Below are 17,922 nucleotides of genomic sequence, written 5' to 3' on the forward strand. Positions count from 1 at the left end.
TAATCTATTACCTATATATACATCTAAAAATAGAAATACTGCCATTAATATAATCAAATGCAAGCTTCGAAGTGGTTAAAACGTATGTTGAAAAGTTGAATTAATTTCAGTTGGTTGTCCTATAGCTATGATGAAATACTTGACACCAAAAATACCCCCACCGAGAAAAATGAATAATAAAGTAAACCAATTAAAACAGCTTTAATCCTTCATTTTTCGACTTACAACCATTGTAACGCTTCCTTCAAAATATATATTTTTTTCAAAATATTATGTATTTAAAGTAGAAAATAACATATTTTTATAACTTTTTAGTCAAAAATGTATAAATTTGTTAAAGATGTGAAAATTTGGTTGATGTTTGTTTACAATGCGCAGTTTAGTTTTGAATGCCGCGTTCAATATTTCAGAGTTGCCAACATTAAAAGTTTAAATACAACAAATCTTTCATGGATGTCTTTCCGTTCTTGTATTTCTGCCATCATAAGATATCACTAATTACTCAACTATATGGCTTTTCATCAGAAGGGACTCGGTGAAGTTTTATTTATTTTTAGGGAGGCTAAAAATATTTACAATCTGACAAAAATTCGCATCTTATCAACCCACCCCCTTCCCTCCTAAATAATTTTTAAAAAATTAAATTAAGATTTGGGGGTTATCTTTTCTCTGATCTCCTATTTTATTATCCCCAATGGGTGCGGGAGCGCAAGGTATAGTGAAATCAAAGGAGAAAATTGAAGATACGTTTTTTGTTTTGGCAACCATGTTCTGCGCTAATGCCGCTGTATTTACCTTTCATTTTTCTTTCTGCAAGAAAGAGTGAAAACAAATATATTATTTTTCGTAAAAATAAATCTTAGATTTTTCATTGTATGACGTTAGTTATATGTCCTGGAATATGAAAGGCAAGACTCAAAAAAGCGTCCCAAAAGATGTTACGATCGAGTTTATGTTACAAATATGACATATGAAGGGAGTGGGGGGGGGGGGGGGCGAGTTATTTTTGCTATTTTTGCCAAAACAAATCATCACTCACTGCAGCTTTGTCGTCACTGTAGGTTGAAAATTAGGGGTAGAGAAATAGAAATCATCATAACTCCTCCAAATTTTAAGATAGATCAATAATATTTGAATCATTTAATTCCCTATTAACAGTAGTTTTAGAAAAACCTTTTTTATTTTTTTATTTACTAAGCAAAAAGTCGAAAAAAAACACTTTTTAACAAAATTTATGCTAAAAATGATAACTTTTCGCAGAAATTTACGGAAAATTTCTAAATCAAGTAATTTACACACGAATACTTGTTAATTGTTTAGCAAAATCAAATATTATGTATAAAATTCTTCAACGTTGACAAAAAAGTGGTTTTTAAGCTTTTAATCGCAAAAATTGTTAAATTTTCGATTTTATATCACTGCGCGCAGCTTTGTAACCAATGGAGGCAAAAATTTTGGGGCAGTGAAATAAAAATGACCATATCTCCTACAAGCTTTAAAATAGATAAATAATAATTGGATTATTTAAATCTCCATTATTAGTAGTTTCAGAATATTTTTAAAATTTTTTTAATTTGATAACAGAAAGTCGAAGAAAAACCGTTTTTTACGAAATTTAGGCTAAAAAAGTGAACATTAGTTTCGGTAAAATTCGGTGGACTTAGAGTTGACCGATTTGAATTTTTTTTTTTTTTTTAAATGTTCATTAAGAATTTCTTTATCTCAAACATCTTTTTTTATATCTCTATTGTATTTGCAAGGCAAGTAATTAACAGATATTTTAGCGCCGTTATTGGTAATTTTTCAGGGGTAATTTTGTTTATTTGTGCTCAAAAATTATTTTTTTAAAGCATTTATATTAAATTCAAATAATTAAAAGTAGATATTCGGAAAAAAAGTTCTAAAATATTTACATAAATCACTTAATAATAAGATTTAAAAAGCCCTATTTTTCGTAAAAAATGCGCTCTTCCGTGACGGGTCGGAGTTGAAATCGGAGATTTTGTGTATTTTGCAGAATGCTCATCCCACAGTGCGCGCATTATACTTGACAAAACTGCAGTGCACTAAATATAAAACCATTTATAAATACATTTTAAGTTTAGCTATCAATATTTTATATTGTTATAACCTTCCAACTTAGATAAGTACATTACTTAATTAGGAAGTAAAGTAAAAATAGGGGAATTAAATAAAAAAATATAATTACCTAGGTAATTTGTTTTCTAGGGGCAAAATGGAAGAAAATGAAAGAGTTACGCTAACAAACATCTTGCATGGAATATCTTTAGAGGAGCATTTAAAATCTCTTTTCATTACCAACCAGGTAGGTCATATATTTTTATTCTTATTTTAATCACAAAATATTATATAAATTAGGGATGGGAATCCGTCGAATTTTGGGCTAAATTCCGGATTCTGAAGGAATCCGTCAAAAAAAGTGACGGATTCTTGCGGATTCCGGATTCTTATTTTTGGCGGATTCCGGATTCTAGCAGTATTTTAAAGGCCGTCCGTCACAGAGGGATAGCTTTTTTTCCCATCACTAATATAAATATAGTCCTTTTCTAATAAAATGCTTATTAGGAGTTTACATCAAAGTAAAAGAACTTCTGTAATGTGCATTTATTTCCTTAATCAAACATATATTTTGCTTTCATACTTGTTAGTTGAATTCAGCTTATACCAATAACGAAATTAATTTGGAAAAAAATCACGAAACCCATACGTGTTTTTCAGCTATCGTTGGGGGGCAACACATCGTAGAATTGACGACCTCTCCATTTGCCCCCCAAATATTATTTTAGATTCATTTCGCTTTTCCTTAGGTATACCTTATACCTGAGTTGAATTATTTTCGTGTGTTATAACTTTATAGCTCTTACCATTCAAATTAATATTTATTTTATTTTAAACATTTTACCCATATATTACCTAAGAGGTTTTAAGTTTAATTTTTATCAAAAGGAAACAGATCCTGTTAAACCTAGTTTTGTTCAGTCAGGATAGTACAAATAATCGTGGTTTGTTAATATTTTTACACATATATTTACTAACTTGAAATGAACAAAATGCCGATTTTTGTCAATTTCCACTGATCTTTCTAATATATTCTCAGGGAGACTTAGAGATTCGTTGCAAAGATGGAATCATTAGCTGTAATCTTCTACCTTTACAAATATTTACAAAACTAATACAGAAACACAATGAAGATGTGGATCATTATTTTATAATATGTGATAATGTAGAAAAGAATATTGTTAAGAAATCTTTGAAGTTTTTATCTACAGGTTGGTCTATTTTAATGTTATAAAGGGGGAGCGGGGGAGAGGATATATTATGACACATTTTTAAACTAATACTAAAAAAAAGGGACTCAACAAAGAAGAGCCACAGCATTGATATTTTTCATCGTAGTTGCTTTAAAGAGGTACAATGTGAAACTTTTCTTGCCAAATTAGACAAAGCAACTGCCATTCCAAACTTCAGTTCTGTAACTCTTATTTTAGTTAACTTCCTCTGACTTTTAGTTTTGGTTTTAAAAAAAGTGTCTCATCCGCCCCAGCCCTCCCTCTTTAAATTAATATCATATGCTAGGCCTAAATTGTATTATTTATACATGATAGGTACGTATTCACTTTTAATTGTTGTTTTCATTCATTTTATGTAAGTTACTTCATTGTTACATTTGTTAGGTTTTGTTAACTGTGTCGACAATCAAGAAAAACAATCAATAATCAATTTTCTAAATGACATTTCTTTTATGGGACATTTTGAAGATGACAACTGCATTTTTAACAACTCAAACGTACCTGAAAATTTAAATATAAAGCTTGAAAAAGAATGCCTAGTAAAATGTGAAAGTTCAGAGGAAAAAAATATATCTGAAGATGTATCATCAAATATTAAAAGTATAAAGTCACCAAACATTGACAAATATAATGGAAGTGACTTTGATGAAACTGTAGAAACTTCTGATCAGGAAAATGTAGATATTCTAAAGCCCAAACGAAAGAAGAGAAAGTGTCTTGGATCTAGAATTTCTTTAAAGTTACGCTTGAAACAATATCCTCATCTTATGGAGTTTAAAAGCAATACAATATGTAAGGTAAGGAATCAAATTTTAAAATGTAGTAAAATTTTTGTGATGAAGGTACTTTTGATTAACTAATTTATATACGTCCATGCAAGCATTTCAAAATTCTTAAGTAGTTATTTGTTAATGACAACTTCTAGGTATATTTTCAATTTTTTAGGTATGCAAAATTTTGTTGGATTGGACCAAACGAAGTCGTGTAAATGATCATATGAAAAGTCAAAAGCATCTGAATCGAGCTTCTCAATTTAAACCAGATGATTTCCAACTAACAGATAAAGATAGGTACTAAACAGATGCTTACAAACACAATGCTAATAGGGTCAGGATAATTTATAATAAAAAGGGGGGGGGGGCGTAATGACATCTGAACTTAAACAGTGAGCAAAATGGTCAAAATATTGAGCTATATTCTTGAAACTTGGTATATAGGCATAGTCCTATAGGTACTACATCTAAATGACAAATAATTCAAGATTTTTTATTTTTAGGTTAGATAAGAAAACCCTGCGGAAATGGGAATCTCAGGCCTTTTTTGGTCTATTTTGATGTAGAATCTTACTTTTATTTTTTTTTCTTAAGTATTTTTCCTTGAATACAATATATCTTTATTATTCTATTCATAAGGACACTATTTAGGATGATTTAAAAAGTTGGGGTTCGAATCTTAAAAAACCTAAAATTTTATATCTGACAACACAAACTATGAAAAAAATGCACGTAAACCCTGCAAGCCACCCACCTAGCCCGCTGGGGTCGGTCCCCGACTTGCTGAATCATCTTAAATAATGTCCTTGTGAATAGACACAGCGTATTCATGGAAAATAACCTAAGAAAAAACAATTAAAGGTAAGTTTTACATCAAAATAGACCAAAAAAGGCATAAAAACCCCATTTGCTCAGATTTTTTTTTCATTTAGATGTAGTACCTATAGGACCAGGCTTATGTACCAAGTTTCAAGAATCTAGCTCAATATTTAGACCATTTTACTCACTGTTTAAGTTCAGATGTCATTACGCGACCCCCCCCCCCCCCCCCACCCCTTAAACTCCAAAATTCTCAGATTTCTTAAGTCTACCCTGTTTAGCAAAAAATGCAATGATGTCCTCTTCCTCCTTAATATTTATCAATTCTTAAAAAAATATTTACTACAATTTATACGTATTTAGTTTAACTAATTTTCATTCTATAGAGCTAAACTAGAGAATCAGATAAGAATGTTAGAAAACCCACACGAAATATATGATAATCAAAATAATGAAACATCCGAAAACACTCAGGTATTTTTATTTACTGTAACTTTATACCTATCTGCTTTTTTTTTTATAGATTTTGAACATGGCTTTAAAATAAATTTTTACATAAAGTTTGTTCACTCCGCTTAAGAAGACAAGTTATTTAAACTATCTTTCAGTATCCTTATTAAAGACACATATTTCTTGCTTTTTATTTTTTCTCTTCTATACTAACTAAAGTATACATATAGGTAATGTTTTTTTTGTAATGTTAGGGAAAACTTAGCCAAAGATTAAAAGACTATCCTTGGTTGGAGAAAATTCCAAATATAGAAGAGGCCGAATGTGTATTTTGTCGTTGCTTAGTTGGTTGGCAAAGAAAAAGTCACATACTAGATCATGCTAAATCAAAGAAACATTTAAAGGTAAGGAAATTGATAGGTAGGTATTTTAAAATCATATTACATTTTTAAAATGTTGATCCGTATCTACTTTTCAGTCTAAGTTCAGTTATCTGAAAAATAAAAGAGGGATAAGTACAAAGACATCCTAGAACTTTTACACTTTAGAAATGAAGCAACTTAGGTTTCCTAAGTGTTTACCAGGATTCTAAAAGGATAAGAAAATGGCCGATAAATTGATGTACATCCCCAATAATTTTAACCAAAATTACCCTTTTTGTAGATTACAATTAGTGGTTGAAACGTTTGAACACTAACTTAATGATCCAAACAATCTTAATTCAAAGCAAACGAATAGTAAAACGTTATTATAAATATTGGGGACTAGTTTAATAAACAGCCTCAGTGTTTATTTTTTCTGTATTTTTAAGGCAATTGAAGAATGCAGCGAAAAATCTCCACATTTGTTAAATAGAACAACAGAATCTCTAACAGACCAAGGAAAAATATCAGATAGAGCAGCATATAGGTATAATAAATGATAATAGTTATTTATCGTATCGTATTTTAAACAGCTTTTTGTGGATATAAAATGTACAATGATAAGATTATAACAAATCTTTTTTAGCCCCGAACTGCAGGAATCACGGTCTAAAAAATGATTTTAATTTTATGATTGTACATTTTTAAATATGTAGAAAACTGGATATAATATGATTCTATACATACTTTTTTCGGTATAGCTGATAATCCGGTTCTAATCCGCTGGATATTAATCGGTTTGGAAGCGATACTGGAAATATTTTTACAACTAACAAGGAAATAAAAACATATGTTTATAAAAACAAACACAAATATAACCTGCTATTTATACCTAGTCTTGTATTTATTTAGAATTATGTTAAAACAAGGGACTCCCTCAATCCAAAAACTATGGTGCGCTGCTATTCTAACTAATTCTAGTTCTATACAATCTCAAGTTAGGTAAGTTACAAACATAACAAGGATGACAACATCCATAGAGCCAAGCGAAGGATAATGTTCAAGGACATGCACACATTTTCAGGACTTGATTGAAGAGATGCTTTGTTTATAACATTGTACTTTGTTGTCCTAGGAATAGTATTCCAATCAGACCAATCGGATAATAATTATGTCACATAAAAGGGGGGGGGGGGAAATGTGGTGACTCGTGCCACGACATACCAGCAATTTTATTTTGGGTGCTACTCCCTTAGTTTTAGAGATAATTGGGTGAAATCTTTTGGGCTGGGTCACTAATTACCCCAACTAGAGGTATCTTTCAAAAAAAACGGCGGCGGGTCCGCCGCTCCCGCCGTTCGCCGCCATTTTCCGCCGCCGCCAAAAAAAATTTTTTTATTGCATTTCTCGCCGAATTAGGCAATTTGGAATCATTTGAGACCATGTTATTTTTTTCAAAAATTTTTCCCCTTATAACCAACCCTGCGGGGGGACTCAGTCATTTTTTTCAAATTCTCGTTTATTAAGGTATATCTTAAATTCAGTGCCTCTCCTAAGCTTTTAAAGATATTGAATTCTCGTTTATCAGGGTATATCTTAAATTCAGTGCCTCTCCTAAGCTTTTAAAGATATTGAGACAAAACCTTTTGAGGTAGATCAGTAAAAAATATTTGAATAAAAAATGGCGGCGGCACCGCCGCTCCCGCCGTCCACCGCCATTTTCCGCCGCCGCCGCCAAATTTTTTTTTATTGCATTTCTCGCCGAATTAGGCAATTTGGAATCATTTGAGACCATGTTATTTTTTTCAAAAATTTTTCCCCTTATAACCAACCCTGCAGGGGGACTCAGTCATTTTTTTCAAATTCTCGTTTATTAAGGTATATCTTAAATTCAGTGCCTCTCCTAAGCTTTTAAAGATATTGAAACAAAATCTTTTGAGGTAGATCAGCAAAAAAATATTTGAATAAAAAATGGCGGCGATACCGCCGCTCCCGCCATCCACCGCCATTTTCCGCCGCCCACAGGACGGCTTGTAAGGGGAAAAATTTTGGAAAAAAATAATATGGTCTCAAATGATTCCAAATTGCCTAATTCGGCGAGAAATGCAATAAAAAAAATTTTGGCGGCGGCGGAAAATGGCGGTGGACGGCGGGAGCGGCGGTACCGCCGCCATTTTTTATTCAAATATTTTTTACTGATCTACCTCAAAAGGTTTTGTCTCAATATCTTTAAAAGCTTAGGAGAGGCACTGAATTTAAGATATACCCTGATAAACGAGAATTTGAAAAAAATGACTAAGTCCCCCCGCAGGGTTGGTTATAAGGGGAAAAATTTTTGAAAAAAATAACATGGTCTCAAATGATTCCAAATTGCCTAATTCGGCGAGAAATGCAATAAAAAAAATTTTGGCGGCGGCGGCGGAAAATGGCGGTGGACGGCGGGAGCGGCGGTATCGCCGCCATTTTTTATTCAAATATTTTTTACTGATCTACCTCAAAAGGTTTTGTCTCAATATCTTTAAAAGCTTAGGAGAGGCACTGAATTTAAGATATATTTTTTTTGGCGGCGGCGGAAAATGGCGGCGAACGGCGGGAGCGGCGGACCCGCCGCCGTTTTTTTTGAAAGATACCTCTAGTTGGGGTAATTAGTGACCCAGCCCAAAAGATTTCACCCAATTATCTCTAAAACTAAGGGAGTAGCACCCAAAATAAAATTGCTGGTATGTCGTGGCACGAGTCACCACATTTCCCCCCCCCCCCCCTTTGTTTATAATGGACGTAAGAACTTTATGGTAACGATTATAAAATTGCTGCGCTTTCTAAACTACTTCAGGAATCACCATGCAAAGTTTAAAGCAAAAGGACAATTCTAACATGCCTAAATTAACGAAAAAAGCTATCCGCTCCGGACGCAAGGATGGACGTACGGACCCATGCAACCCTAATTATAGAAAAAGCTTCGCCTTTCAAAATTATTTAAATTGATCATTGGTCCTCCTAAGTTTTTAAAATTTTTACAAAAAGGTCACAAGTTCTTTCTGTATAAAAAAGAATATGACAAAAAGTTATATAAATAACAAAGTCAAGAACATCTATAAAAGCGAAAATTCACTAATAAGATTAGAGGGCAAACAAACATTAACAATTAAGGTTAAGGATTGAATAATAAAATTGAATATAATTTTATACAAAAATCGTGTGATTAATGATCATCTTTAGTAAATTGTAAAAGGTGTTTAATATGTACATTCTTACCAATATAGCTCTTTACCTATATATAATATATAAATATGCAATAAATGTATTGAGCATAGAAGATGTATAATCCAGACAACTGCCTGGCCCCTGTCTTTGGGGACCTTTTTCGTCTGCTAGCAAATTATATTCTGCTCTTTTTGTAGCGACTTGGCTGTGTTAAAATTCACGATGCTATTAGCTGATATTCAAAGACCCAATTAAAAGTCCATGGGATGAGGGCATACATACAGTTATTTAACCCCTCCCCCCTCTATAGTTTTACTTTAATATGCTAACATATTGTTAAAAACATTTTTCAAAATTCTTATCAATTGGATACCAACGTACAAAACATATCTAATTCTATGTTTATATTGTCCATTACACACGGTAAAAAATCTTCTAATATAATAAGATTGTCCTCGATACTTTTTATCTATTTCAGCATATGTTTTGTGTGTTTGAAGTTGTTCAGTATGAATTCAGAACTTGTAAAGCATTCAAAATTAGAACATCAGGTAAAAACTTAACTTTTCTTGCACTAATAATGTCAAATGAGTAATTTACAAACGAAAATAATAATATTCTTTCTAGCCTGGTATTTGTTCCCACCGAGAGAGAGGGCATTGGCCTGTTTATTACACTGGTCCCTAAAGTTTTATATTAATGTTTACTTATTTGTTGGGTCAAAAACTTTGGGGACTAAATTATATTTTGATTGGTTATCAGTTTCCCCCTTTTCATTAGGTAATCTGTTTAACGAAACTATTGCATAGGCCAATCATTAAATCAACTTACAGTAGATTAGGTTTTAGTAAATAAAGGTAAATATTTGCTAGTTCTGAAATTAAGTTCAAGAAATAAGTAATAGATTAATGTTATTTTTTTTTATAGGGTGTTGAAAACAAGTTGCTTCATAGTCCCATTTACAAGAAAGACACGAAGGCATTTTTCTGCAACGGTTGTAACAAATATACTGAAGCTAAGAAAAGTATCCTTAGCTTTCTTGTTCATTCTCTCATTTGTAGGTAAATAACAGCATTAGCACAGGAATAAGGTATAACCAACAAGCAAATAAATTCGAAAATTAATTTGGGGGGCAAAATAACGCAACCTTTATTAGATTGACTTTTTTAGCTGTCGTTGGGGGGCAAATTTGTATTTCACCATCAAGATATCGAGGTAGATCGCGGCATTTTATAAATCTTGTGCATTCTTTGTAAACAAAAAAATTCAATAATAGCAGACAAAAGTTGAAGTAAGAATAATAAAGGACTGTCCACTGCCAGAAAAAAAAATTAAGAAGATTTTATTTTGAAAGAATCATGATCAAAATTCTGACCTCCTACTGATAAGTTAACCCTACTCTTTTTTTAGTGGTAACCTTTGTAGTTCTCTCTCGTAACTTTGCCTCTCTCATCGCTATATGCACCCGTAAGAAAACCTAATAATTAGAGGTTACATTTTTCAAAGGGTTTTCATATTCGCTTAAAATAAAACAGAAATAGTTTAAGGAATAAAGTTAAAAGTTTCCATAATTAGTTTTTTTTATTAAGGACAGTCCTTTAAAAATAAAGATTCTAGTTTTAACTATAATTTGAATAGACATAGTATATCTAGATGGTCAATCTGGACTTTTAATCTGTCTATCTTAAAACCTTTTTGTTTATTTATACTTATATAGAATTGGTTCCATTAATATGAATGACGAATATGTAATGTCATATGCTTCACATTAAATGGGAAGAAATTTGTACACGATATATATATATCCATTTATAGCAAACGAAATAACAAAATTACTACCCTTATCTAACAAAATCTGAATTTTTCATAATCATTCATATGTAGAGATTATTCCTATTTTTGTTCCTATTGTCGGATTTAGAGAGTATATTTCTAGATCACATCTAATATAGAAAAGATTCCCTTCAACAACCAATGACAACTTTACACATTATAATTCGGTCAACTGAATTTGAGTTTCTGATTGTGTACATAGTTTCCTCATCCTATCTCAGTATTTACTACTAGCTAAAAAAGCTTCAAACTTTTAGTTTTTCAAATTTAGATTTTTTTTGGAAGTTTGAAGCTTTTTTAGCTAGTAGTGAATATTGAGATAGGATGATTAAACTATGTACACAATTGGAAACTCAAATTCCGTTGAACTATAATTCATCATCATTATCCACCATAATAATGGATGTAGTATATGTGGATAAATTGACAGGAGAATATTTTTTGCCACTTTAGAGTGCTTTTATACAGGGATCTAAATGGATAAGACAATTGCCGATAAATTGATTTACATCCCCAATAATGGTACACAAATTACCCCTTCTGTAAATTTAAATTTGTGGTTGACATATGTTAACAATTAACTTAATGAAACAACCAATCAAAATTCACTTATGTTACAAAAGTAATAAACCAACAAATAGGAAAACATTCATATAAATCTTTGGGGACTGATTTAATTAACATTCTTGGGAACTAACAGTCCATTTTCAACTCTCTCTTTGATTGTATGGTACTCATTTATTAGTCAGTTCGTTCAACTGGTAGGAGGGGAGGGGATTGGGTATAGGACAAAGATGTGGGGTATCGTTATTTTAGCCAGCTGAGAGTATAATTTTATTAGAGTACATATTTATTTGGTGCAATATCCATGTAATAATATATCGTTTACCAAAGTATTTTGATGCTAACAATTGAATCTTCCAAAAAACAGGTTTTAAGCAACTATGGTGAAATAGGCTTAAATAATTGATTCGCTTGTTGGTTATACCTTATTCCTGGCATTAGCAATGTTTCATTAATTCTAAAGTATTTAACGGGGTAGTTGCACGAAATGCATTTAATCTTGAATTTATTTAACTTTATATTTTAATGGTTTAAGCTGCATTTATGGGGCATGTATTTGAAAGAATTTCAATTTTCTACCATGTAGTTTTAAAAATATTAAGAATTGAAAATCTTATTATTGTGATGTATGCAATTGAATTTATGTAGCTGGCATATTTTTACAAAAACAGCATGGCGACTTATTTATTGATGTCTAATTGTTTGTTATTTATTGTAAAACGAAATTATTTTTGATTTATGGTATACTTGTAACTTATGCTTAAAATAATTTTTCTGAAATGCAACGTACCTTCCCCTTACTTGTCTGTGCTACAATTCTTTCTGTTCTTCACCAATCTAACCAAAATATGATCTAAACAAACACAATTTAAAGGATTTCTTTTTAGCATCATAGCTTGCTGACTGCCCCTTCATTTCTTGAAGTTTAATTTTGTTTATTTAGGAAGATGTTTTATACAGTTACAAATCCTATACAGTGCCTTGCTTGCCTTCAAAGGTAAATGTTATTAAAATCACACGTGCTGGTTACCCCATTCTCAACCAATACCAAAAGGAGGGTGGGTAAAATGTTGTGTCTAATTCTATTGACATGATATACAGAGAGATACGGGACAATGGGCTGTTTATTACACTAGTCCCCAAAGTTTTATAATTTCGTTTTCTTTTTTTCCAGCTTAACAACTTTGGGGACTTTCGTGAATTTTAATTGGTTAGTCTATTATGTTGAGTGTTCAAACTTTTCTACCACTAATTTTTCGTTATAGAAGGGGTGATTTTGTGTATTATCATTGGGGATGTACATCAATTTATCGGCCAATGTCTCATACCTTTAAATCCTTGCATGATATTCCAGAATTGAAAGTTAAAAGTAGTCTTGATTTTAATAAATTTCACACTTTTTTAGCGCATTGCCGTTAACCAATGACTTCACTCAATTACCACCTACCAAGAGGGCAATTTTTTGCATAATTCCGTAAAGTTAGGTTTTGGGTTTTAGTCAAATGTTCGTCAAATGTAGATGTATGATATGGTTCATACCTTATTAAGAACAATTTGACTTAATAACAGCATTTGACTACAACCCAACACCAAACTTTACGGAATTACGAAAATATATGACCCTCTTTCTCCAGGATATTCCTAGTTGAGAATAGTGTTGCCCATATTTTATAGTAGTTACTGAAAATCTTAGAAGAATCTTTTATATACCTAACTGAAATATGAGCATACAAGTTTAATTTTTACAAATTCAAATAATCTTGAATAATGTGCAATTTGTAAGGTGCCAAATGAGTTCTTGTGATGCATATTTAATTTTTATTACCACTATTTCTGTGCAGGGAGTAAGGGAGGGGACAATGGATCGTATATTCAATTTTTAGGAGTCTCAGACTTTGGGGACTAGCTTAAAGGGAATGTGCAAGAATTTAGCAGTTTCTGACTGAGTTTGGGGACTTGCGCATGAAATGCCGCTACTCGTTATGTATGTTTTGAATATTGCAGACGGGGAGAAGGGATAAGGAAAGTGGGGGCAAGGGAAATAAACACTCGTTGTGTTAGTTTGGAATGTAGCAGACGGGGAGAAGGGAGAAGGGAGGTGGGGGCAAGGGGCAAGGAAAATAAACAGAATAAAAAGGGGCAGTCATATTCTTGGTAGCAACTGGCCGGGTCCAATAATCTTTTAATATAAAAATCACACCAAAAAACCTCAATATATTTCATCAAAAACAAGTTGTGATTTCACTTTACATGACGCTATGAAAATCTATTATTCAATTAACAATCCCTTTATAATTTCCTACAAATTTATTGGATTAAACTGGATTTCATGCCCTTTCTTTGATAACTCTTATATTGAATTAATTGCCCATTGTCCCCTCCCTTACTCCCTGATTTCTATGTTTGTATTAATGTTTTTTACAAAAGTTGGGCTATTGTGTGTATTACAGTGTAGTAAGGTAGCATTTCTACTGTTGTCTTTAATAGGTCTTAGTTTTGCTATTTTTTGATTAAAAAACATGAAATTTTAACATAATCTATGAGGGTTTTGCCAAAGCATAGTATCCGTAATTATTGTAAGAGTAGAACGCTAAAATTAGGCATTGCAAGTGCTTCATTGAGATGCAGATTTGTGAGAAATTGCGGTGGAACTACCGGGACTGCTACACTCCTATTCGTTTATAGACACTTGGTTCCAGAGACTTAAAGGGGGGGGGGGGGGGAGTTCTGACACTTTTGCGTAAACAGTGATTATTATAATAAGATTTTTTTTGAAGAGTTAGAGGTTAACTTATAAAACAAAATATGCTTCTTTTTGATTGTTATTCACATGTCTTAAGAAAAAAAAACATACATATTTTGTCTCATAAGCTGACATCTAACTCTTAAATTTTTTTTTTTCATTTTTACCTGTACAGAGACCACCTGGAGGCATGGAGCTCCAGAACCTGGAGGCCTATCCAAAAAATCTTAAATCTGGGGGAAATTCATCATATAAGAATGATTTTATCCCTAATAACCTATCCTCTCACTCCAAAGACAAAGCCTATAATCACTGTTTACGCAAAAATGTCAGAACTCCCCCCCCCCCCCCTTGATTGATTGAATCCTATCTTTCAAAAGCCGTCACAAACTGGAAGTGTAAGTATATTCAAGTTCCTCACTATTCTAGGTTTACAGAGTACAGAGTATTCAGAGAACATTTAGAATCTGTTCATGCAACTTTACTGCCAGGTTAGTTGAATCCTAAATGATGAATTAGTCATTTCTCGCATTGCATTATAATCAGCTTTCCGCGGATATAAAATGTACAGTTATAAGATTAAAACCAGTTATTTTTAGCCCCTAGATGACGAAGGTACGAGCTAAAAAAACTGATTTTAATCTTATGATTATACATTTTTGTATTCGTAGAAAACTGGATATAATACGATGCTAGACATAGTTTTATCGTATGGATGAGAACCAGTTCTTATTCACCGGATTCGAATGAATACTAGAAATCATATTATCTCTTTGACCTTTTTTGGTTTTAAACACGTAAGGTTCGCATAATGTGGCGAGTTAATCAGCGTTGCAAGGCCAACATTTAAACGAAGATTTGAGTAAAAATCTAAGAATAGGTTATATCTTCAAGAAAAAAAATACAATCAAAGTAACATATTTTGTACCTATATTTATTAACATTTTTAAAAATGATTTTTTTTATAATTTTCCTCAGATTTTTAGATCCATGCATTGGTTCCTTTTCACCTATTTTTTACCTAGGTATCCATTTAAAGAATTGAATTTGTAGGTTATCTTTCCTTGAATTAGAGTCAGATATTTGAAACATCTGAATTTGATATTTTGTTTTAGAAAGATTGATGTGTAGTGACTGTCCACACACGTTCCTAACCAATGATGAACTCAAGAGACATGTCAATCAGGAAATACATTTTGAATTTTAAAATTTCTTCTTTGAATATTTCTGCACATTTTGTACACTGGTAACACAGACTGTCTTACAGAAGTTTAGAAAAAAAAGGTTCATGTAGATTATGTAATTTTCTACGTGGCTACATAGGTTCAGGAATGTTTTTAGGCTTTTTTAGTTTCAGATTTAAGCCTTTTGATGGTTTCAGGTTACTTATCTGCCACATTCTTGTCCCTTTGAAGACAGAGTCACTAGATGCTAGGGTCGCAACCGCTAGTATTGTATATAATTGCATTTGGCTGAGATCGTAAGTCAAGTGATTTCCATTAATTAAGATAAATGGTCGAAATCAACACTTCCAAAATAGGGATACAATTTTTTTATGCAAAACAAAACTTTTGCATAATATTTAAGGTCATTTATCTTTTTTAAACACTTTAAAGCATCCGAGTATCCTTTCAACTTTTACTTTTTACATAAAAAGTTTGTCCAAAGTTAGGAAAATTAACAGATAAAATATGGAATCTTCTAAAGGACACGAAGAAGTTGTTTAAAGGATGAAAAATTGTAATTGGTCTCTAGGCTGCACGGCACAGCACGCCAGAGCCCCACAGAGCACACAGAACTATCAAACTTTACTAATTTGGTCCAGGGAGGCAGGGGACATTGGGCTGTTTATTGCACTAGTCCCCAAAGTTTTATAATAACGCTATCTTATTGGTTTTCTTAATAACTTTGGTGGCTTTAATTGAATTTGATTGGTTATTTCATTAAGTTGAGTTTTCAAACGTCTCATCCACACATTTTAATCTATAGAAGGGGTAATTTTGTGTAGCATCATTGGGGATGTACATCAATTTATCGGCCATTGTCTTATCCCTTTATATCCCTGAATTTAGTCCAACAGTTGAAAAGAAACTCTGGCCTTATAAATATGTTTGATATAAAGACTAGGATATACTTTAAGGGTGAGATCAATACAATGAAATAACAAAAAGAAACTTAGTGCTCTTAATAAGCTTATAATTTAGTTTCTAGCTGGTGTAATTTCATAATAAAATGTCTCATATGATATAAGGGCTGGAAAATTTAAAGATTTTGTACTCCCTAAAATGTCATTTTAAGATGCCTATAACTTTTTTGGGGTTATGTGAAGGAAACGAAGTTGCGGGGTTCGTCGTATTCTTTTTGTTATTAAAGTCTACAGAAGGTGTAATTTTGTGCAATAACATTGGGGATGTACATCAATTTATAGGCCATTGTCTTATCCCCTTTTAGATCCCCCTGGTAGATGTCTTTTGTTTTTAGAACGTATATTCTTATTCCTTATTACCACTTATTTACTAAGTATATTTGCGATAACTTTTATTTAATGAAATCTTCCAATTTTTAACCTGTACAAAACGGCCTGCTTAATTGCTTCAAGATCCATGTCAGATCTTATAGGAAATAAATGTCTATAAACGAGCTCAAGTTTTCCAAGGACTATTCGTTGAAAACTCATAGTGCTCCAATAATCCATAATAAACTCTCATTGCCCAGAACGATAAGACCCATTATTTTACTTTATTAAAAACAAATTCATTTTTTTCATTTCATGTTGCTATTTACATTATAATGAAGTATTTAATTTCTAATCATAAAAAAGAAAATTTAAATTTATGATATAATAAATTTAAGAAAACTCTGTTTTAAAAGAATTCGATTGTGGCGACACTTTGTGTGTTCAAATATTGAACTAAAATTGTAATCATATAATAAACCCTTTGGTGATGGTACTGTAAAGAAAAAAAAATATAATTTAAAAGATCTTTTTAAGATCATTTAAATTATTAAATATTTACTTCCGTTTAAATAGTAATGCCGGGTGAGGAAAATAGATTTATTGAGAAATAGATATGCATATAGAAAACTAGCCAATAGGGAGATAGTTATATCGAGCCAACTCTAGTATAACACTATTTGCGTCATTTTTATTCCCGAGTTGTGATGTTATTGGCCCTGGGAATGAATACCAAAGCATTCATAAAGAAACAAGGATGACAACATCCTTAAAAAGAACACTGAAACTGTAGGACAAACGGACATTAACACTTATATAGTGTTAGAACTGAATAATCAGAATATAAAAGTATAAGAGTCGACGCAAAATTGTAAGTAAATTTGTTGAAAAACTGCTTGATACAGGATACAGGATATAGGACATACTTACATTTTTAGGACTTGATTATAGAGTTGCTGCGCTTATAATATTGTTTTTTGTTGTCCCAAGAATCAATATACCAAAAATCAGATCAAACAGATAATTAGATCACATAAAAATTTGTTGTTAAAAAAAGTAGAAAAATCAACATGTTTAAAATGGACATACGGACATTCTGGTAATGATTATAGAGTTGCTACGCTTTCTAAATCGTACCTACCTACTACAGGAATCATCATGCAAAGTTTGAAATCGATAGGACAATTCTAACATGCATAACTTAACGATTAAAAGCTATCTATCTCGGACGGACGGATGGACAGACCGACCCTAATTATAGAAAAGCTTCGCTTTTGTTGTTGTTGTATTGGCTGTTCTTTGTCCGTTTCCGGTCCGGGTTGTCATCAGAAGGATGGTGGGGGGGGGGGGGGGGCTTATGGTGGGGGCTCTGGAGGGGGGCGGAGGAGGGGAGGAAGACTAGTGAAAC

General features: G+C 32.1%; 1 protein-coding gene across 2 annotated transcripts in view; it reads left to right on the forward strand.

The window, feature by feature from the left end:
- Positions 1–2,217: 2,217 nt before the first annotated feature.
- The window catches only part of LOC145305194 (uncharacterized), a 35,527-nt gene continuing 19,822 nt past the window's right edge, over positions 2,218–17,922 (forward strand). For both annotated transcript variants that reach the window (XM_080146747.1, XM_080146757.1), the window contains exons 1-13: positions 2,218–2,326; positions 3,119–3,290; positions 3,696–4,108; positions 4,257–4,381; positions 5,290–5,377; positions 5,608–5,757; positions 6,165–6,262; positions 6,628–6,717; positions 9,398–9,470; positions 9,847–9,980; positions 12,260–12,313; positions 14,489–14,550; positions 15,175–15,243. In XM_080146747.1, the coding sequence (XP_080002873.1) occupies positions 2,237–2,326; positions 3,119–3,290; positions 3,696–4,108; positions 4,257–4,381; positions 5,290–5,377; positions 5,608–5,757; positions 6,165–6,262; positions 6,628–6,717; positions 9,398–9,470; positions 9,847–9,980; positions 12,260–12,313; positions 14,489–14,550; positions 15,175–15,243 (1,618 nt within the window). In that variant the 5' untranslated portion in view covers positions 2,218–2,236. The remainder of the gene's footprint in view (positions 2,327–3,118; positions 3,291–3,695; positions 4,109–4,256; positions 4,382–5,289; positions 5,378–5,607; positions 5,758–6,164; positions 6,263–6,627; positions 6,718–9,397; positions 9,471–9,846; positions 9,981–12,259; positions 12,314–14,488; positions 14,551–15,174; positions 15,244–17,922) is intronic.

Source organism: Acartia tonsa, chromosome 2, assembly GCF_053477335.1.
Source record: "Acartia tonsa isolate MP-2025a chromosome 2, ASM5347733v1, whole genome shotgun sequence".
Taxonomy (NCBI): domain Eukaryota; kingdom Metazoa; phylum Arthropoda; class Copepoda; order Calanoida; family Acartiidae; genus Acartia; species Acartia tonsa.